The 21,756-nt window shown below is 36.7% G+C and overlaps 3 protein-coding genes across 9 annotated transcripts; 2 read left to right on the top strand and 1 right to left on the bottom strand.

The window, feature by feature from the left end:
• The first annotated feature begins 1,817 nt into the window (after positions 1 to 1,817).
• On the top strand, positions 1,818 to 8,457 carry LOC148229992 (uncharacterized). The gene is made up of 2 exons (XM_088196960.1): positions 1,818 to 2,005; positions 2,065 to 8,457. Exons 1-2 carry the CDS (start codon positions 1,818 to 1,820, stop codon positions 7,637 to 7,639), a joined length of 5,763 nt encoding a protein of 1,920 aa, XP_088053086.1. The 3' UTR covers positions 7,640 to 8,457.
• A 141-nt stretch (positions 8,458 to 8,598) lies between these two features.
• LOC148229991 (uncharacterized) lies at positions 8,599 to 10,937 on the bottom strand. Of its 3 annotated transcripts, XM_088197331.1 has the most exons (6): positions 10,852 to 10,914; positions 10,599 to 10,756; positions 9,653 to 9,857; positions 9,410 to 9,569; positions 9,143 to 9,346; positions 8,599 to 9,070 (listed from the first exon to the last, which is right to left on the bottom strand). In XM_088197331.1, the coding sequence occupies exons 3-6, from the start codon at positions 9,855 to 9,857 to the stop codon at positions 8,905 to 8,907; spliced, it is 735 nt and encodes a 244-aa protein (XP_088053457.1). In that variant the 5' UTR covers positions 10,599 to 10,756; positions 10,852 to 10,914; the 3' UTR covers positions 8,599 to 8,904. The 3 variants fall into 3 exon arrangements, with proteins under 3 accessions (XP_088053457.1, XP_088053456.1, XP_088053458.1); XM_088197330.1 differs by lacking the exon at positions 10,599 to 10,756 and having other exon boundaries at positions 10,852 to 10,937; XM_088197332.1 differs by lacking the exon at positions 10,852 to 10,914 and having other exon boundaries at positions 10,599 to 10,818.
• A 1,900-nt stretch (positions 10,938 to 12,837) lies between these two features.
• On the top strand, positions 12,838 to 20,779 carry LOC148229990 (solute carrier family 25 member 44). Of its 5 annotated transcripts, none has more exons than XM_088197808.1 (8): positions 12,838 to 12,975; positions 13,607 to 13,814; positions 13,874 to 14,025; positions 15,850 to 15,939; positions 16,011 to 16,124; positions 17,497 to 17,683; positions 18,426 to 18,553; positions 18,618 to 20,779. In XM_088197808.1, the coding sequence occupies exons 2-8, from the start codon at positions 13,673 to 13,675 to the stop codon at positions 18,810 to 18,812; spliced, it is 1,008 nt and encodes a 335-aa protein (XP_088053934.1). In that variant the 5' UTR covers positions 12,838 to 12,975; positions 13,607 to 13,672; the 3' UTR covers positions 18,813 to 20,779. The 5 variants fall into 5 exon arrangements, with proteins under 5 accessions (XP_088053934.1, XP_088053935.1, XP_088053933.1 ...); XM_088197809.1 differs by having other exon boundaries at positions 12,847 to 13,037; XM_088197812.1 differs by having other exon boundaries at positions 12,849 to 12,962; positions 13,655 to 13,814.
• The last annotated feature ends 977 nt before the right edge of the window (positions 20,780 to 21,756 follow it).

The raw sequence follows: 21,756 nt of genomic DNA, 5'->3' as shown, positions 1-21,756 counted from the left end.
TGCTGGTGCTTCAGCAAACGCTGGTGCTTCAGCTAACGCTGGTAGCAATTCTAACGCCGGCGCCTCGACTAATTCAGTAGTAATAACCAGAACATGCGGCAATGGAGGAAGTGGTGCATTTGCCGGTGCAAGAGCTAATTCAGGTGCCAACGCTGGTGCGGCAGCAAATTCATGTGCGGCAGCAAACGCAGGTGCTTCAGCAAATGCTGGTGCATCAGCTAATGCTAGTACAGCAGCAAACGCAAGTGCGGCAGCAAGTGCTGGTGCTTCAGCAAACGCTGGTGCTTCAGCAAACGCTGGTAGCAATGCTAACGCCGGCGCCTCGACTAATTCAGTAGTAATAACCAGAACATGCGGCAATGGAGGAAGTGGTGCATTTGCCGGTGCAAGAGCCAATTCAGGTGCCAACGCTTTTGCGACAGCAAATTCAGGTGCGGCAGCAAACGCAGTTGCTTCAGCAAATGCCAGTGCAACAGCTAATGCTAGTGCTACAGCTAACGCCAGAGCCACAGCAAACGCAAGAGCGGCAGTAAACACCGGTGCTTTAGCAAACGCCGGTAGCAATGCTAACGCCGGCGCCTCGACTAATTCAGTCGGTAACCCCAGAACATGCGGCAATGGAGCAAATAGTGCAATTGCCGGTGCAAGAGCTAATTCAGGTGCCAACGCTGGTTCGACAGCAAATTCAGGTGCGGCAGCAAACGCAGGTGCCTCAGCAAATGCTGGTGCATCAGCTAATGCTAGTGCGGCAGCAAGTGCTGGTGCTTCAGCAAACGCTCGTGCTTCAGCAAACGCTCGTGCTTCAGCTAACGCTGGTAGCAATGCTAACGCCGGCGCCTCGACTAATTCAGTAGTAATAACCAGAACATGCGGCAATGGAGGAAGTGGTGCATTTGCCGGTGCAAGAGCTAATTCAGGTGCCAACGCTGGTGCAGCAGCAAATTCAAGTGCGGCAGCAAACGCAGGTGCTTCAGCAAATGCCGGTGCATCAGCTAATGCTAGTGCGGCAGCAAACGCAAGTGCGGCAGCAAGTGCTGGTGCTTCAGCAAACGCTGGTGCTTCAGCAAACGCTAGTAGCAATGCTAACGCTGGCGCCTCGACTAATTCAGTCGGTAACCCCAGAACATGCAGCAATGGAGCAAATGGTGCAATTGCCGGTGCAAAAGCTAATTCGGGTGCCAACGCTGGTTCGACAGCAAATTCAAGGGCGGCAGCAAACGCAGGTGCTTCAGCAAATGCCGGTGCAACAGCTAAAGCTAGCGCGGCAGCAAACGCAAGTGCGGCAGCAAACGCAAGTGCAGCAGCAAACGCTGGTAGCAATGCTAACGCCGGCGCTTCGACTAATTCAGTCGGTATAACCAGAACATGCGGCAATGGAGCAAATAGTGCAATTGCCGGTGCAAGAGCTAATTCAGGTGCCAACGCTGGTTCGACAGCCAATTCAGGTGCGGCAGCAAACGCAGGTGCCTCAGCAAATGCTGGTGCATCAGCTAATGCTGGTAGCAATGCTAACGCCGGCGCCTCGACTAATTCAGTAGTAATAACCAGAACATGCGGCAATGGAGGAAGTGGTGCATTTGCCGGTGCAAGAGCTAATTCAGGTGCCAACGCTGGTGCGGCAGCAAATTCAGGTGCGGCAGCAAACGCAGGTGCTTCAGCAAATGCTGGTGCATCAGCTAATGCAAGTGCGGCAGCAAACGCAAGTGCGGCAGCAAGTGCTGGTGCATCAGCAAACGCTGGAGCTTCAGCACACGCTGGTAGCAATGCTAACGCCGGCGCCTCGACTAATTCAGTAGTAATAACCAGAACATGCGGCAATGGAGGAAGTGGTGCATTTGCCGGTGCAAGAGCTAATTCAGGTGCCAACGCTGGTGCGGCAGCAAATTCAGGTGCGGCAGCAAACGCAGGTGCTTCAGCAAATGCTGGTGCATCAGCTAATGCAAGTGCGGCAGCAAACGCAAGTGCGGCAGCAAGTGCTGGTGCATCAGCAAACGCTGGAGCTTCAGCACACGCTGGTAGCAATGCTAACGCCGGCGCCTCGACTAATTCAGTAGTAATAACCAGAACATGCAGCAATGGAGGAAGTGGTGCATTTGCCGGTGCAAGAGCTAATTCAGGTTCCAACGCTGGTGCGGCAGCAAATTCAGGTGCGGCAGCAAACGCAGGTGCTTCAGCAAATGCCAGTGCAACATCTAATGCTAGTGCTACAGCTAACGCCAGAGCCACAGCAAACGCAAAAGCGGCAGCAAACACCGGTGCTTCAGCAAACGCTGGTAGCAATGCTAACGCCGGCGCCTCGACTAATTCAGTCGGTAACCCCAGAACATGCGGCAATGGAGCAAATGGTGCAATTGCCGGTGCAAGAGCTAATTCAGTTGCCAACGCTGGTTCGACAGCAAATTCAGGTGCGGCAGCAAACGCAGGTGCCTCAGCAAATGCTGGTGCATCAGCTAATGCTAGTGCGGCAGCAAGTGCTGGTGCTTCAGCAAACGCTGGTGCTTCAGCTAACGCTGGTAGCAATTCTAACGCCGGCGCCTCGACTAATTCAGTAGTAATAACCAGAACATGCGGCAATGGAGGAAATGGTGCATTTGCCGGTGCAAGAGCTAATTCAGGTGCCAACGCTGGTGCGGCAGCAAATTCAGGTGCGGCAGCAAACGCTGGCGCCTTGACTAATTCAGTCGGTAACCCCAGAACATGCGGCAATGGAGCAAACGGTGCAATTGCCGGTGCAAAAGCTAATTCAGGTGCCAACGCTTGTTCGACAGCAAATTCAAGGGCGGCAGCAAACGCAGGTGCTTCAGCAAATGCCGGTGCAACAGCTAAAGCTAGTGCGGCAGCAAACGCAAGTGCGGCAGCAAACGCAAGTGCAGCAGCAAACGCTGGTAGCAATGCTAACGCCGGCGCTTCGACTAATTCAGTCGGTATAACCAGAACATGCGGCAATGGAGCAAATGGTGTAATTGCCGGTGCAAGAGCTAATTCAGGTGCCAACGCTGGTTCGACAGCAAATTCAGGTGCGGCAGCAAACGCAGGTGCCTCAGCAAATTCTGGTGCATCAGCTAATGCTAGTGCGGCAGCAAGTGCTGGTGCTTTAGCAAACGCTGGTGCTTCAGCTAACGCTGGTAGCAATGCTAACGCCGGCGCCTCGACTAATTCAGTAGTAATAACCAGAACATGCGGCAATGGAAGAAGTGGTGCATTTGCCGGTGCAAGAGCTAATTCAGGTGCCAACGCTGGTGCGGCAGCAAATTCAGGTGCGGCAGCAAACGCAGGTTCTTCAGCAAATGCTGGTGCATCAGCTAATGCAAGTGCGGCAGCAAACGCAAGTGCGGCAGCAAGTGCTGGTGCTTCAGCAAACGCTGGTGCTTCAGCAAACGCTGGTAGCAATGCTAACGCCGGCGCCTCGACTAATTCAGTAGTAATAACCAGAACATGCAGCAATGGAGGAAGTGGTGCATTTGCCGATGCAAGAGCTAATTATGGTTCCAACGCTGGTGCGGCAGCAAATTCAGGTGCGGCAGCAAACGCAGGTGCTTCAGCAAATGCCAGTGCAACATCTAATGCTAGTGCTACAGCTAACGCCAGAGCCACAGCAAACGCAAAAGCGGCAGCAAACACCGGTGCTTCAGCAAACGCTGGTAGCAATGCTAACGCCGGCGCCTCGACTAATTCAGTCGGTAACCCCAGAACATGCGGCAATGGAGCAAATGGTGCAATTGCCGGTGCAAGAGCTAATTCAGGTGCCAACGCTGGTTCGACAGCAAATTCAGGTGCGGCAGCAAACGCAGGTGCCTCAGCAAATGCTGGTGCATCAGCTTATGCTAGTGCGGCAGCAAGTGCTGGTGCTTCAGCAAACGCTGGTGCTTCAGCTAACGCTGGTAGCAATGCTAACGCCGGCGCCTCGACTAATTCAGTAGTAATAACCAGAACATGCGGCAATGGAGGAAGTGGTGCATTTGCTGGTGCAAGAGCTAATTCAAGTGCCAACGCTGGTGCGGCAGCAAATTCAGGTGCGGCAGCAAACGCAGGTGCTTCAGCAAATGCTGGTGCATCAGCTAATGCTAGTACAGCAGCAAACGCAAGTGCGGCAGCAAGTGCTGGTGCTTCAGCAAACGCTGGTGCTTCAGCAAACGCTGGTAGCAATGCTAACGCCGGCGCCTCGACTAATTCAGTAGTAATAACCAGAACATGCGGCAATGGAGGAAGTGGTGCATTTGCCGGTGCAAGAGCCAATTCAGGTGCCAACGCTTTTGCGACAGCAAATTCAGGTGCGGCAGCAAACGCAGTTGCTTCAGCAAATGCCAGTGCAACAGCTAATGCTAGTGCTACAGCTAACGCCAGAGCCACAGCAAACGCAAGAGCGGCAGTAAACACCGGTGCTTTAGCAAACGCTGGTAGCAATGCTAACGCCGGCGCCTCGACTAATTCAGTCGGTAACCCCAGAACATGCGGCAATGGAGCAAATAGTGCAATTGCCGGTGCAAGAGCTAATTCAGGTGCCAACGCTGGTTCGACAGCAAATTCAGGTGCGACAGCAAACGCAGGTGCTTCAGCAAATGCCGGTGCATCAGCTAATGCTAGTGCGGCAGCAAACGCAAGTGCGGCAGCAAGTGCTGGTGCTTCAGCAAACGCTGGTGCTTTAGCAAACGCTAGTAGCAATGCTAACGCTGGCGCCTCGACTAATTCAGTCGTAATAACCAGAACATGCGGCAATGGAGGAAGTGGTGCATTTGCCGGTGCAAGAGCTAATTCAGGTGCCAACGCTAGTGCGGCAGCAAATTCAGGTGCGGCAGCAAACGCAGGTGCTTCAGCAAATGCTGGTGCATCAGCTAATGCAAGTGCGGCAGCAAACGCAAGTGCGGCAGCAAGTACTGGTGCTTCAGCAAACGCTGGTGCTTCAGCAAACGCTGGTAGCAATGCTAACGCTGGCGCCTTGACTAATTCAGTCGTAATAACCAGAACATGCGGCAATGGAGGAAGTGGTGCATTTGCCGGTGCAAGAGCTAATTCAGGTGCCAACGCTGGTGCGGCAGCAAATTCAGGTGCGGCAGCAAACGCAGGTGCTTCAGCAAATGCTGGTGCATCAGCTAATGCAAGTGCAGCAGCAAACGCAAGTGCGGCAGCAAGTACTGGTGCTTCAGCAAACGCTGGTGCTTCAGCAAACGCTGGTAGCAATGCTAACGCTGGCGCCTTGACTAATTCAGTCGTAATAACCAGAACATGCGGCAATGGAGGAAGTGGTGCAAATGCCGGTGCAAGGGCTAATTCAGGTGCCAACGCTGGTTCGACAGGAAATTCAGGTGCGGCAGCAAACGCAGGTGCTTCAGCAAATGCCGGTGCAACAGCTAAAGCTAGTGCGGCAGCAAACGCAAGAGCGGCAGTAAGCACTGGTGCTTCAGCAAACGCTGGTAGCAATGCTTACGCCGGCGCCTCGACTAATTCAGTCGGTAACCCCAGAACATGCGGCAATGGAGCAAATGGTGCAATTGCCGGTGCAAGAGCTAATTCAGGTGCCAACGCTGGTTCGACAGCAAATTCAGGTGCGGCGGCAAACGCAGGTGCCTCAGCAAATGCTGGTGCATCAGCTAATGCTAGTGCGGCAGCAAGTGCTGGTGCTTCAGCAAACGCTGGTGCTTCAGCTAACGCTGGTAGCAATGCTAACGCCGGCGCCTCGACTAATTCAGTAGTAATAACCAGAACATGCGGCAATGGAGAAAGTAGTGCATTTGCCGGTGCAAGAGCTAATTCAGGTGCCAACGCTGGTGCGGCAGCAAATTCAGGTGCGGCAGCAAACGCAGGTGCTTCAGCAAAAGCTGGTGCATCAGCTAATGCAAGTGCGGCAGCAAACGCAAGTGCGGCAGTAAGTGCTGGTGCTTCAGCAAACGCTGGTGCTTCAGCAAACGCTGGTAGCAATGCTAACGCTGGCGCCTCGACTAATTCAGTAGTAATAACCAGAACATGCAGCAATGGAGGAAGTGATGCATTTGCCGGTGCAAGAGCTAATTCAGGTTCCAACGCTGGTGCGGCAGCAAATTCAGGTGCGGCAGCAAACGCAGGTGCTTCAGCAAATGCCAGTGCAACATCTAATGCTAGTGCTACAGCTAACGCCAGAGCCACAGCAAACGCAAAAGCGGCAGCAAACACCGGTGCTTCAGCAAATGCTGGTAGCAATGCTAACGCCGGCGCCTCGACTAATTTAGTCGGTAACCCCAGAACATGCGGCAATGGAGCAAATGGTGCAATTGCCGGTGCAAGAGGTAATTCAGGTGCCAACGCTGGTTCGACTGCAAATTCAGGTGCGGCAGCAAACGCAGGTGCCTCAGCAAATGCTGGTGCATCAACTAATGCTAGTGCGGCAGCAAGTGCTGGTGCTTCAGCAAACGCTGGTGCTTCAGCTAACGCTGGTAGCAATGCTAACGCCGGCGCCTCGACTAATTCAGTAGTAATAACCAGAACATGCGGCAATGGAGGAAGTGGTGCATTTGCCGGTGCAAGAGCCAATTCAGGTGCCAACGCTTTTGCGACAGCAAATTCAGGTGCGGCAGCAAACGCAGTTGCTTCAGCAAATGCCAGTGCTACAGCTAATGCTAGTGCTACAGCTAACGCGAGAGCCACAGCAAACGCAAGAGCGGCAGTAAACACCGGTGCTTTAGCAAACGCTGGTAGCAATGCTAACGCCGGCGCCTCGACTAATTCAGTCGGTAACCCCAGAACATGCGGCAATGGAGCAAATAGTGCAATTGCCGGTGCAAGAGCTAATTCAGGTGCCAACGCTGGTTCGACAGCAAATTCAGGTGCGACAGCAAACGCAGGTGCTTCAGCAAATGCCGGTGCATCAGCTAATGCTAGTGCGGCAGCAAACGCAAGCGCGGCAGCAAGTGCTGGTGCTTCAGCAAACGCTGGTGCTTCAGCAAACGCTAGTAGCAATGCTAACGCTGGCGCCTCGACTAATTCAGTCGTAATAACCAGAACATGCGGCAATGGAGGAAGTGGTGCATTTGCCGGTGCAAGAGCTAATTCAGGTGCCAACGCTGGTGCGGCAGCAAACGCAGGTGCTTCAGCAAATGCCGGTGCATCAGCTAATGCTAGTGCGGCAGCAAACGCAAGTGCGGCAGCAAGTGCTGGTACTTCAGCAAACGCTGGTGCTTCAGCAAACGCTAGTAGCAATGTCAACGCTGGCGGCTTGACGAATTCAGTCGGTATAACCAAAACATGCGGCAATGGAGCAAGTGGTGCATTTGCTGGTGCAAGAGCTAATTCAGGTGCCATCGCTGGTGCGGCAGCAAGTTCAGGTGCGGCAGCAAACGCAGGTGCTTCAGCAAATGCTGGTGCAACAGCTAATGCTAGTGCTACAGCAAACGCTGGTAGCTATGCTAACGCCGGCGCCTCCACTAATTCAGTCGTAATAACCAGAACATGCAACAATGGAGCAAATGGTGCTACTGCTAATGCCGATGCTACAGCAAACGCCAGAGTCACAGCAAACACTAGTGTCAATGCGGATTCGATTGCAAACGCTGATGCATCGGCAAACTCTGAAGCCACAGTAAACGCTAACGCTGATGCCACAGCAAACGCTGGGGCAGTAGCTTACACTTGCTCGTCATGTACATCTACATTAACTAACACCACTTAAAAACAGCTCGAAAAATCGGTTTTACTTAAACAGGTTTTAAAAAAGAAAAGATTTCCTTTTGCTGTTACAAAACAAAGATTAAATAATTGGATACAAAAACGATTAACATATGTTTTTTATTACATTTAATATAAATATAAGTAATTATAACAACCTTTATGTTTTATAATATATTTCTTTATGTATGTAATTTGATAAAACAGGACAAAATTTCAAGTTTTATTTAATAATGAAACTATTCATTCCAATTGTCTAGGTGTACAATTAATCTACATCCCCGCAGTAGTCCATCCATGTTTTTTTACAAAGTTTCATTAATTTAAAATAAAATAGTGTTTTCAATTGATTACTTTAATAATTGTATAAATAAACACATGATATATTTAGTCATTTTAATAAAATAAAATTGAAAATACAAATTTGTTATTCAGTTATATTGAAGCAATTTTTGATAAACATTGCTCTTGCGTCATATCCATGTGTGAAATTACATATTATTGACATTTCAGAAGCTTAATAATGAATTTAATATTTACAAAAAGAAGAAGTATCATTTTTCAAATTTAATGAACAGGAATCAATGAATGATACAAAAAAAAATACGTTTGACAATAAAGCAACTGTATGGGCTTATGCCAAATATTGTATTATATTATATATTAAATAAATAAAAAAAACTTATATATATATATAATTTGTATTCGATCGTTTATGTTAAAAGTTAAGTAACCCTGTTCTGTGGAAACGATACTGTTATAGTTTTATTAGGATTTCAATAAAATATTTTAAATGATACATTATTTGCACTTGAGCCAGCTTGATCTTGTTCCAAAATGGAAAATACGTTAACCATTAGCAGTGTGATATTTCATAATAATAGATATTATGTTTAAAATTACATAATTGTAAATTTATTTAAAATGAGATTAATAATTAATAATAAAACCAAAAATCACATATTGTGTTAAAATTTATTTTTTATTAACCTTTGTTTTATTTAATCTTAGTTTGTAAATATGAATCAAAATAGAAAATTTTTTACATTGTTTCTAATTTTTTCCCAAATTTACATTGAAATTCATGTTACTAATTACAAAATAAAAATATTACTCACAATATTTATTTAACACTAGATTTACAGCACCCGTTAAATTGACAGGTTTCTGATTTGTATTCTGATTTGGTTTGTATTTTTAACGATACCAGTCATATTGACGGGTTTATAAACCCCTAAACCCAGTGTTAAATGTTGAAACCACTCAAAATTACATGCAAAAATCTTCCATTTTATATGTTGGACGCCTTGATGAAATTAAATGTCTCTCAAGTTTATCAGGATCTCGAGACCAATCGTATGACATGCAAGATCCTAACAATCTTCCTTGTATGGCTTTCAGTATTTCCATCTTCTTTATAAGTTGTGAAAGACGGCTAAATACCACATATAAAAAACTTATGTTAAAGCGGAACTAAGATATTGAAGAATGAATAATACACGAATACCTAGAGACGCTTTCCGGCACATCTTTACTTGTACTCTTAGATGTTTCAATTTCAGTTTCTTTCTTCTCTATCCACAATTTGGCAGCATTTTTCCATTTCTTTGCAAACATTTTTAATTCTTCGTTTTTCTGTTCTTCTTCATTGTTCAAATTGTTCAATATAAAATTCAAATCAAATAATTTGTTCAACAAATCATTGAACAACCTAAATCATCATAAAGCAATTAATAAATAAAACGATATCAGTAAAAATTATAATCAATATTACGTTTTCTTCTCCTCGTCGTTTCTCTGATAAGCTAAATATATAACTCTAGATATTGCCTTCATTTTTGATGCATTGTTCCATCGGCCGTGAGCTTCGGTCGCTTCTTTGAGATGCGTTTTAGCTTCTTCCACCGTTAAATCTTCGCTAATTGGAATCCGATCTGAAATATAAATATATATATAATTATATAGAAATAGAAAATATTATTTTTTATATAAGAACCTACACAAAGTAATAATATACCTTTAAGAATAGTCGCGTTTAGCATGATAGCTTTCGAATTCAACAATTTAAGATCGCTCAGCTCGTTTTTTATCACTTTTATCCATCCATCTTTATCGTAAGCTTTATTATCAATGTTAGAAAATGAAACGGCGACACATACGGCAGAGTTTAGAACGCTGTCCAGTTCATCACAAGCGTTCCATAAGCGTTTAAGGTCGTTCATCTTTAATATAAAATGATTTACGGCTGTAGTATCGATAACTTGTTGGGCGTATAACTTAAGTACTGTATTTAATTCACTACAGAAAAATTAAAATAAAGTGATCCGTGTTGCATAGCTTACTAATTTTAAAAATCACACTTTTCATTCGTTTTATTTATTGAAGCTATGATTCTACACATTTTTTCCGATTATTCGAACACATTAACAGCTTTAATGTGAAAAATGAATATCGCACGACAAACAATTTTTTTACGTAAAGAAGATAATTGAATTTTCTAGTTGAACCGTGTGCAATAACATTTCCTTTACTCCATTTTTGAGAAAAAATCGCATTGTTTTTCTGACCATAACGACAACTAATTTTCATTGATTCTATTACAAAATTTTGTATAATCAATATTTGAATTTATTTATTTCGATACTAGTGTAAAATAACATGCAATATAACTTACAATCAATATTACACTAATACAGTAAAAAAAAATTAATCTATTATATAAAATTAAAATCCAAGTTTTAATCTAAAACTAAAAATTTTAATAAATTAAAATAAAGTATAGCAATTCAATCAAGCAAAACCGAAATAAAAATACGTCCGTTTTGATTTGAAGAATATGACAAACTGGTTTTCGGATTCCGTTATCTTCTAACAATTAGGGCAATATACTTTCTGACTTTTTACTAGGAAGGACATTGAATGCCTAAAAGCTAACTTCGCTTATGAATAGAATGTCCTCCTACCTGCTATGTATTCGATTGTAAATTTACTCTTTCTGAAAACGGGACTTTTCGACGTCCCGTAGCTATGCTTGGGAACAATGGGATAGGATATCTAAAAATGGGATGGTGCCGTTCAAAATGGGACGAATGGTCTCGTTGGTCATGCTACAACGATAGACCTAAAAATAATATAAATTTGAGAAGCTAGATAACAATAACATAAAATTGAATAACTTCAAAAGCAATGTTAATGGGTAAAAGTCAAAAATATTACTTCGAGTCGACGAAGAATCCTTTAAACATTCAAAGACGCGCAACTGTCAAACCTGTAGTGATCGTAACAAATCATCAACCGGCCATAAATTGTAATACCGTAAATTTTATATTTTAAGCCTATATTAAATATATAAAATCACAGTGCAAGAAAATTAAACAATGCTTAGTAGTAGTAGAAATTATTATTTTATACTTTTATCTTGAAGAAATAATCAAAATTAAAAGTTGAAAATTTCCCATTGCACAAATTAATAACTTGTGCTCAGTTTATATTTTATTATTATTACTAATAATAAAATTTTGATATAAAAAAAACTGTGTTTTATCACTAAGCGTTTGAAATATCTAAGGCAAACTGAGAGTTTTAATACGTATAAGTAATGTGTGCATCAGGGCCGGCACTGAGAAACGCGGGACACGAGGCAAGAATCAGGTCACCCTCCCCTCTTTCCTCTATTTATTATATTATTTTATTTATTATTGTTTATTTTTGCAACCCGGAGATCGATATAAAAGACAAAAAAGTCGAAAAAACTTTGCAACGGGTTGAAGCAGAATTATTTCGTAATAATACACAATAACATTTTTTTATTTTTCAAAAATAGTATGTATATGAAAAACTGAAACTCAAAAATATGAATTACTAATAAAGATTTTCAAGTATATTAACTATCAAGAGACCAAAATATTTTTAATCGAACGTAGAACTATAATACTTTTTGTCATTGTTTATGCACGCACACAAACGCATTTCCTCAACTCAGACCCGATAATGTCAAGCATGCGCGACTTTTCAAACTTTCGCAATAAAACACAATATATTTTTTTACATTTTTTCTTTACAAATAATAATATTAAAAAATAAATTATAAAAACATTTTTGTAAAAATGAAATCAAATGAAAATGAAAAAAAATGAAATCATGAGTGACAAAAATACACGAAACACGAATAATTATATTGGTGACTTTTGAGGCTTATGCAAATAAACGTTCTCCTAACGTTCAATTACAGGTTTATTTACTAAATCTACCGATAGGAGACGTTTGAAATACTTTCGACGGCATCGATCATTGATTCGCCAATTAGAATATTTATGAATCCATATCCTATAGGCATTGAAAACCACCGCCTTATCGCCCGTACGCAAGAATATTCAGGAGTTATTTTGTATCCTGAATCAACTCCGCCTTTTGTTCTCTTATAACTTACTCCGATGAATCTGACATATTTGATGTGAGTTATAAATAATGAAAATTTGTTAGCTGGAACTCTTGCTTTAAAATTTTACGGAATTGCGAATACCTAATATTTTAATAACTTTTTTATGCGTATCTTTTTATATTTAATTTATGTCAATTTTAGTATTATATTTTACACGTATTTAATTGGGATTTTTTAATAAAAGAGAAAAAAAAGCAGTGTTAAATATCTAAAATTTGTGTATTAAGATAATGATTGCCTTTTTAATTTCGTCTTAATATTGAAATTATAATAAAAAATATGTTATTCTATCAACGCGCATTGATTATATATCTTAAGTATTGTTATATAACGATAAAAATACTTTGGTAAAACGATACATTCATTACAATAAATAAATCAATTATGAATTGATGTTCAATATTACCCCAATTTTAGTGTATTTTAAAAATGTATTAAAATTAAAGTTATTATTAGAGATTGTAAGATACGTTGCATATTACATGTTTCTGTTATATTTCATCAATGTTACTCATTGCTTATTATTACTATTGGTATATTTTTACCTAAAACCTTGCACAATTTTTAGAGCTAATATTTTAATATTAATAATAAAATTCGGTATATTATAAATAACTGTAAGTTTTGATTTTATGTATTATTCCATTTCAAATAATTTATTTAATGCGTTTATTTTTAAATAGTAAAATCAAAAATTGTTTATAATATTATGGACAATTATATTTTGTTTATTGTCAGATTTTATAAACATATTTTTTAAAGTGTAATGTCAAAAGAAGAGGTCAGCTGTCAACGCAGAACATAACCTTGCTTTTATATTCAGCTCTAGGACGCGACCTTAACATTCGTCAATGTTTCATACATACGTTGTGACTTCTTGACCCGTGTGAGTTATTTCTGTGAGTTTTTAACCATAACTGGAGAGCTACTTCGACCAGTGTTTCATATTTTGGGATAACGAGTACGATTGCGCCATTAATTTCACATTTTACATATCAGATTTGATTCTCATCATTATTATTCGATTATCTGATCTTGTTTCATTACTCATCATGTCTTTGTGAAATGGACACAGAAGTGAACTGTCAAATATATTAACAATTGCGTCGAATCATGAATAATTATTTTTGTTGTGCGATTGAAATATTCAAATAACATGTAAGATATATGCAGCAATTAGCTGTATGTTAATTACACGTGTTACATAACAAAGTATGACAATATTTGGTTAATTATTACTATATTTGTGTAACAAGGTCAATGAAGCAATACAATCAACGAATTTGATATAATTCATTAAAAATATTCTATCAAGCACATTGCTATCATAATGTATTAGAAATATAAATTTAGTTATTATTTATTAAATTATTCTTATTGGTAAAAAAATGTTTACATATACTATGTATGTATATACACCACCATCTCTTTCCCACATTATCTCTAATAGTGTTGAACTTTGATTTTGGACATTTTAACAAATATAATAACTTATCATGTGAACGTGTTTATTTCTTTCTTGCTTTGCAGACAATTGTATTGTTAAACCGAACAAAAGATGGGTTATGAACGTTTCAGTTGACACCGGTTTTATGCATGTTTGCGTATAAATATTATATGAACAAAATGGCTGTCCCCGTCGTGGATAGTCCTCCACCCGAGTTGATTACAACAATCGAGTGGGACATGATGGACAAAACAAAGTTTTTTCCACTTTCCATGCTGAGCAGCTTCACAGGTTAGCTTCCATTGACTTAACTAACTAAACGGATTTTTAATGAACCAAATTAATTTCAGTTCGTTGTGCACTTTATCCATTGACTCTCATTAAAACACAATTGCAACTGCAGCGGCGACGTGAAGCTTACACAGGTGTGATTGACGCTGCGACAAAGATTTATCAAAGCGGAGGAAGCGGTGCTTTATACCGAGGTTTCTGGATTTCTTCTGTAAGTATCATATCTTCACTGAAAATTATTTTGTTTTAGATTTTTATTAATGCTCCAATAGCTTTTACCTTTTTTATTAGTTTATCTATATGATATCTCTATGAAACTTCAGTCTAATGGAGGGCCAATCAAGAGATATATTATGCATATTAACTCTAAATTGATCTACAGCGAAAGCACTTTTTCTTCTATGATAAAACATTGCTGCTACTTTTTCAGTGGAAATTTTAATGACTAACCATTTGTTAATATTTCAATATATAGAATGACCATTTTTATTTAATTTATTTATGAAATCGCTCATGAATATTGTATATAGCAAGGGGCCTAAAATTTAACCCTGGAGAATACCGGCATTTTCTTGATAATTTTAATATAAATTTGTTATCTAATAATTCAATTTTATATCTAAGATATTTTAACCACTTCACCCTTTTATACGCACGGGCGCGTTCAAAATGTTTTTGACGTTAGACGCATACACGCACGGGCGCGTGTGAACTCTATTAAAAAAAAAAACGTTCTGCATAATACCTTGCGTTACTACGCATTCTCTCATATGTGCGTTTGTATCGAAGACATTTGATCCTCATAAATTAAATTTAAAAAATGACACTTTACGACAGGGGTGGCCAACCCGCGGCTTGCTTTGAACATTTTTATTTATATATTTTTTATATTTAATTTTTAGTATTATATATTTTTTTACAATTAACGTTTAGTATCATTATTATTATATTATCTATGTTTACATGTAAGAATAATACTAAACACAATAATAATAACTCATTGCGTTTTAATTTTTCACTCCATAAAATGTCTATAGTGTATCAAAATCTAAAATGGGGATATATAATTTTATATGTGGCTCGCATTTCCGTTATGATGCATTTCCAAAGTAGTAGCAAGATCATTTGGGTTGGCTACCCCTGCTTTACGATGCTAGTATTTTTTTACACGTTTCTATCTATGCATTCTCTCACATGTGCATTTATATTGAAGACATTTACCCCTCATAAATAAAATAAAAAAACTGACACTTTATGATGCTAGTATTTATTTTACACGATCAGGTTGCTTTCATTTAGATTGCTTTCATTTCACCCACTTCCATAGACTGCGGAAATTATCAGACAATTCGAATATATTTACTTTATTTCTGGATGTCATCATAAATTAGGTAACAAAACAGAAACCATAAGTTTCAAATATTTTCTCAGAAGATCTATTCATTCAGAACTGCGTATTATAACCAGATGGTAAAATATATTCGTGTAAAATGCACAAAAATCAGAACCAAAATTTAGTTTGTTTGACGTGAATGGGGAAAAAATTAGAAGAGACGCGCAATACCATTGTCCAGAATGCATGGTTGCTTTATGCGTTACACATTGTTTCAAAAATCACCATACTGTATTATAAGGTATTTTTTTTTATTTGACAACAAACATTACGTAACATACACACACATACATATGTATTTCTATGTAATGTTTAGAGTTTGGATGAAAAGAAACAGCAAAGGAGGCAACTTAAAATTTTTATTAATTTAAAAAAAAAAATTTAAAAGTGTAATAATAATAATAATTATGAATAAATAATTTTAAACTGATTTTTTTCATCATTCTCATAACACATCACATAATAAATCGCAATAAAAAAATGTGATTATTTTTGACCATTTTTTTAAAATAAACCTGAGGATGAAGTGGTTAAAATAAAAACGCAGATAATTTACATATAAATAGGATTTAACGAGTTGCTACCAATTAATATTAAAAACTACCGTTTTATTCAAAATTTTATAATCTTGTAATTTTGCAGCCACAAATAGTCTCGAGTGTCTTTTATATATCTACGTACGAAGGTGTAAGACATGTTCTTGGCCTCAGAGATTGTAATACTAAAATTAAAGTAAGTTTGAAGTATAGAATATTTTCTACGTAAAAGATTTTTTTAAATGTATAATCAATTTTTAATTTCAGACATTCATAGCAGGTGGATGTGCTTCTCTTGTAAGTCAGACAATAATCGTTCCTTTCGATGTGCTTAGTCAACATATGATGGTATTAGGACTGGTCAAGCCTGGAAATCAATTGGTAATTATATCAAACAACATTATAAAGAAATTTCGTTTCTTTTTGCTCTGAAGATTAAATATTTAAATGTAAAAATCATTATTCTGTTATAAAGCCTCGTTTTTTAGATATCGTCGATTTTATTTTAAACACTAAAACTATATTAATATCCTCTTACTACTTATTATATTGCTTAATTATCTTTCATATAATTCACAACAGAAAGTTACAGGTTTTATGTTAGTCAGACAAATAAATAAAATTGTGACAGTATTATTAACAGCCTTGTAAATAAAGTTATCTTGCCTCTTAAAAACATGGTTATCTCCTAATAGAAAATTGTGTAATTGACGATATTATAAAATATACTAATAAAGAAACAGAACATATTCGACGAGCCATAATTTTAAATAGGAACATGTGATGCATTTTTTTTTCATAATTTTCAACTCTTGTTTTAAAAAAGTTTTCAATTTGGTCGAGATTTTGATGTGAGAAAGTATGACTTATTTAGCTAGATAGACACTGGAAGAGTTTATTTTATTGCACAATTATTAATTATACCAATATAGAGATATACTTCAGCTGACGGAATCATTAATATTAGTTTTCCTTTAACATGTGTAGTTTTTTTTAATAACCATTTTATTAAGTATATAAATACTAAATAATAAAATATACTATAACAAAAATATAAATACACGTTAAAAAAATAATAATAAACGAGGAGTTTTGAAATCAGTATATTATCTTACATATAAATCAGGCTATTGAATTTTAGGTGCAAAAAATCGTAATTAAAATTAATCGTAGTGAAATAATGTATAAATAAATGTAACACTTCGCTGTAAAAAAATATGAACTAGTAATACGACTAGTAATAAATTTGTATATGTCAGCAAAAAACTAATTACATGAATAGATTCTACCGTTAACATATTACAGACCGCTGCCACACTTATTATTTGTAAAATTATTGTAAGGAGCTACTGACTCGCTTATTAGATTATATACAGGAAAGTTAATATAGAAAATTTTATATAGCGATTATAGGTTATAAAAATTATGATATGTAAATGATACTGAGCAATATTTTAAATCTATTATCAAACCAAAATATAATAGTTTTTTTTACTTTAAAAATTCATAATAAATATAATGTATACCCAAAAGCTTAGCATTTTAAAATATTTATTAAATAATTATAAAAATGCAATTAAAATGAGTATTTAAAAAAAATTGTAATTGATATTAAAAATACTATCATTGTGAAATTTTTTATTTAATCTTAACTCTGTGGCGAAAATCTTATATATACAGTTCTGTAAGCGGCAACTCCCGTCCAGTAAAAGTCTTAAAAATTTTGAGTGATTTTTTGCATTTGTGATTTTAGATTGGATTAAACCCTCTTGGCATACAACTGACGCCGAATCAATCACGTTTGCAGTTAACATACCAAATTGCCAGCAAAATCTATCAACAAGACGGATTGAAGGGATATTATAGAGGTTACTTTGCGTCGTTAGTTGCCTACGTTCCAAATTCAGCGTTGTGGTGGGTCTTCTACCACATGTATCAAGGTGAGATTTTTTTAATCGACACAATTGCTGTGCTTAATGCACTAATTTAGTAGCCGCGAGTGAAATAATTAATATCTATTTAAATAGTTTTATGGTTATGATGTCTATGTTATGAATATAATACAGTAATCCCCCAACTTACGTCACAAGTATATTAAAAAAATCAGATTTAAAAACCTGTAAATGATATACATTTTAAAGTGATGTAATTTCTCGACAATGTTCCAGGCACTCTTCATAAATGTTGGTGGACATTAATCCTCCAGTAAAAGTGGTGCTTTTGCGTCCAAACACAAGTTTGATCTAACGACTAGGTGTGATCATAACATTTAAGACTTATTATACTCAATGATTCTTTGATCATTTGAATCCTACTTTGAAATGGAATACTTAGATGACTGTAAAAGAATTAGCATTAAATCGTTGCATTTTTATTGATCGAACTGTCAATAATTAATTATGTCGCTTTAGTATGGCATGTATAAACTTTTCCATCTTAACTTACGTTGCCAGCTGTAGAACTACATACAATATAAATTCTGGAAAATACTGTATATCTAAAAATAATAAAATAAATAAATTTTATATTACTAATAACTATATACTGTCTAAATACAGTTCATTAATATTTAGGATAAGATTAATATTTACTAAATTAAATTTTATATTTAGAATATATGCTCAATGGGTCATAAATATAGATAACTAAACATGCAAAAATTTAATAACAAACATTTTTTAGAAAAATTACTCGAAATCTGCCCTAATTGGGTATCGCATCTGCTCATTCAATGCGCAGCCGGAACACTTGGAGGTTTCACCACAACGATACTTACAAATCCGTTAGATATTGTGCGAGCAAGATTACAAGTGCGTATTAAAAAATTATAAGATAAATTGAAAAAATTTTAATTGCCTATGTATTATGATCCAGGTCCAACGGTTAGACTCAATGAAGATAGCGTTTAAAGAGCTCTGGAATGAGGAAGGCGCCAACGGACTCTTCGCCAAGGGTTTGTCCGCTCGGCTGGTCCAATCCGCCAGCTTCTCGTTCAGTATCATACTTGGCTACGAGACAATCAAAAGGTTAGCCGTAAACGATCAGTATCGCACGATGGTCAGGTGGTGATGTCAATCGCTTTATTTGACACTAGGAAATTTAGCTAAATTATAAATGTTGATTGTTGTACATATATAAGCTAATGTGATTCACTATTGTTACAAGAACATTGTGTTCCATTGAAAGGGACTAATGTATGTTTTATTATTTTATAAATGAAGATATTTTACTTAGATTATATATTCGTTAGTATTAAACTATGATTCGACGATTAAAGCCTATATCTGCACAGTTACTTTAAAACAATTCACAAATTAGAGAGTTATGGGTATCCAATTAAAAATAATACTTATATACTTTTACATACCTAATTACGATAATATGAATTTATATAAAAAAATCAATTTTATGGGTACTGTTATAATACATAAAAATGGTGGGTTTAAATTGAATATAAACGCTACTTATGTATTTATGTAAGTATCGCACAGTGAGTGTAAAACTATGGTAACTGCATATACAATACATTGCAAACAGATTTTATTACTGTGTGATATATATTATAAAATATTGTATTATATATTATGACATTTATTTATTTCATGAAGTGATGAGATCCGTATATATAAATATATAATATATTAATATAAATACAACTTTTGTAACCAAAAAATACCAAAGTAAATTTAAAATGCCCCTTTTTTACAATATTAAAACCTCAACTCATATTGTTTCAATGAAAGTTTCTTCTAGTCTTGAATATATGTAGTTAAATATTATAAATATTTACACAGCAGCGACCGAGTGGTATATTATGCAGAATGGCGTTTTTGCACACATTAATTTAAATTTCCCTTTTTTGCGTTAATTTTTAAATAATTGCTCTTGATATATTTATATATTTTATTTGACCATAACTTTTACAATAATGTTTCCCTTTTATATACAAATTAATAATTTATGTATGTGTAAAAATGCCTCTATTTAATATTAAAGTTCTATTATGTTGATATAATAAATAGTTTATTTGAAATGTTTACATGCGAATGTATAAAAATAAAAAGTTAATAACATTCATTCCATAAGAAATGATTTAAAAATATTTTTTTATATTTTGTTGATATTTATTTACATATGCTGTTGATTTTGTATACAATACTATTTGTTTAGTTTATTTACGTAAATAAAATATACATAATAATATCAGGCGCTTACGGTGAAATACATTCCTTTTCGCTCGCTCGCGTGTTAAATGGCGAGAGTGAGTGAGAGATAAGGGCGTTTGTTACATGCGTTCCGCACGCCCACTTCTTCTTACTTACTCTCGTCACTTAACACGCAAACGAGCGAAAGGGAATGTATCTCACCGTACGTGTCTGAATAATATATAACAAGTTGAAATAATTTTATCACTATTAAATTGATCAATGTTACCAAAGCCTGATATGCATCTAAAAATAAAATGAACATAATCATTATCATTGGTTTGGTTCTTTATAGTCCAGGGTTTAGCGTATGTTTTTTTAATATATAATTTAAATCATGTTATTTCTTGTTGTTGATCTTCACAGATAATTATAATTTATTATTTTTAATCGTCAATGAAAAAATTGTTATTAACAGTCTTATACACAACTTAATGTCATACCTTAGTATGTATTTTAAAAAGTACAAAATATGTAGTCTTTGAATGTGTAACTAAATTGTATCTATGATAATTCTCTTAAATATCGACATTAACACCGAATATCATTGTAATTATTAAAAAAACATTGAATCCATTTTATCAATTGAAAAATCATGTCATTGCGAACAAAATAAGTCGGTATTCATGTTACAATTCTATTTGCCGTAATCGTTGATATTTGTGTACGTTTTTATTTATTATAAGAAGATATTTTATTATGTAAAATATCATATGCATTCTTAGCATCGTAACACTAGACGCTGAAAAGTTTTGTGACTATTGATTCATTGTTATGTGTAGAATTGAAAGTTATGAAAAAATAAATTTTCATATGAATTCAATATTGAAATATTTGTTTTATTCTTTGTCTAATTTCATTCGTTTTTTGTAAGGTTGATTCACATTTGATACATTTCTTTATAAATAAAGTAAGATTTACAAAAATGTTTTATAAATAAGAAACAAAATTTCCACTAAAAATGTGATATTTTATATATAACTTTTTAACGTAATGCAGTTTCTTGGTCATATTTGAAGAAATTGCATTGAAATTTTTATAACTACCATTCACATCCCCACCTATTACGTCAAATCCAGTCCAACCGCAACTTTAATTTAACAATTATCAATAACCAAACAGCCAAAAAAACTAGAAACACAAAATACACATTCGTGTCTAATGCATAAGAGTCGCTACACAATTTCTTCCTTTTATACAGAATCAATCAATATCCTCTTAACACATCAGATGCATTATTTTATCATTAATAACTAGTTCGTCAATCCTAAGCATAATTTGAAAAACAAATAATCGACTTACAAAAATTAATGTAAATTAATCTCTTGTCCTAAATGAAAGTCAATTAATCTATCGATTAATTGACTTTAATGTCGAATGAAAGAGTTTTAATGCGCCGTGAAACTGTAGAAGCTCAAAGGACAATACAAGAAAATTGATGTGTTAAAGAAAGTTCGCCAAAATCTACATTGGTAGCGTCTAAAATTGAGGGTTTTACTAAATCTAATACAATTCGATATGATTTAGTAATTCTGTTTGAAAGGATATGTGATACTTTTATCATATGAGATTCACTTGTATTTAAATTATTCCTAATTGAAACAGATTCCTGCTGCTTCAAGAAATCGGTGTCTTCGTTTGCCAATCCAGGATGAAATGCTAACAACTGTTATTTTTTAAATAATGAAGGTTTCATCGAATTATTTGAGAACATTCGATGACAATTGATGCATTTGGGAAAGAATACTCCATCACGTATGATATTGGTAAATCTATATTTTATAAAAGCTGAATTATATCTTAAAATG

This window comes from Plectrocnemia conspersa, unplaced genomic scaffold (genome assembly GCF_051122295.1).
Source record: "Plectrocnemia conspersa isolate PC_06_02 unplaced genomic scaffold, ASM5112229v1 ptg000011l, whole genome shotgun sequence".
NCBI classification, from domain to species: Eukaryota; Metazoa; Arthropoda; class Insecta; order Trichoptera; family Polycentropodidae; genus Plectrocnemia; species Plectrocnemia conspersa.
Note: the sequence above shows the minus strand (reverse complement) of the source record. Positions and strands in the feature narration are given on the sequence as shown.

What these genes read in the sequence shown, in the direction of transcription:
- LOC148229991 (XM_088197330.1), bottom strand. Translation starts at nt 9,857, where the DNA reads ATGAACGACCTTAAACGCTTATGGAACGCTTGTGATGAACTGGACAGC. An exon ending in AAACGCGACTATTCTTAAAG is followed by an intron (nt 9,570 to 9,652) that starts GTATATTATTAC and finishes TTTATATTTCAG; the next exon opens with ATCGGATTCCAATTAGCGAA. An exon ending in GTGCCGGAAAGCGTCTCTAG is followed by an intron (nt 9,071 to 9,142) that starts GTATTCGTGTAT and finishes TGTGGTATTTAG; the next exon opens with CCGTCTTTCACAACTTATAA.
- LOC148229992 (XM_088196960.1), top strand. Translation starts at nt 1,818, where the DNA reads ATGGAGGAAGTGGTGCATTTGCCGGTGCAAGAGCTAATTCAGGTGCCA. An exon ending in CAGCAAACGCTGGAGCTTCA is followed by an intron (nt 2,006 to 2,064) that starts GCACACGCTGGT and finishes AGTAATAACCAG; the next exon opens with AACATGCAGCAATGGAGGAA.
- LOC148229990 (XM_088197808.1), top strand. Translation starts at nt 13,673, where the DNA reads ATGTTTGCGTATAAATATTATATGAACAAAATGGCTGTCCCCGTCGTG. An exon ending in CATGCTGAGCAGCTTCACAG is followed by an intron (nt 13,815 to 13,873) that starts GTTAGCTTCCAT and finishes AATTAATTTCAG; the next exon opens with TTCGTTGTGCACTTTATCCA. An exon ending in ATTGTAATACTAAAATTAAA is followed by an intron (nt 15,940 to 16,010) that starts GTAAGTTTGAAG and finishes TTTTAATTTCAG; the next exon opens with ACATTCATAGCAGGTGGATG.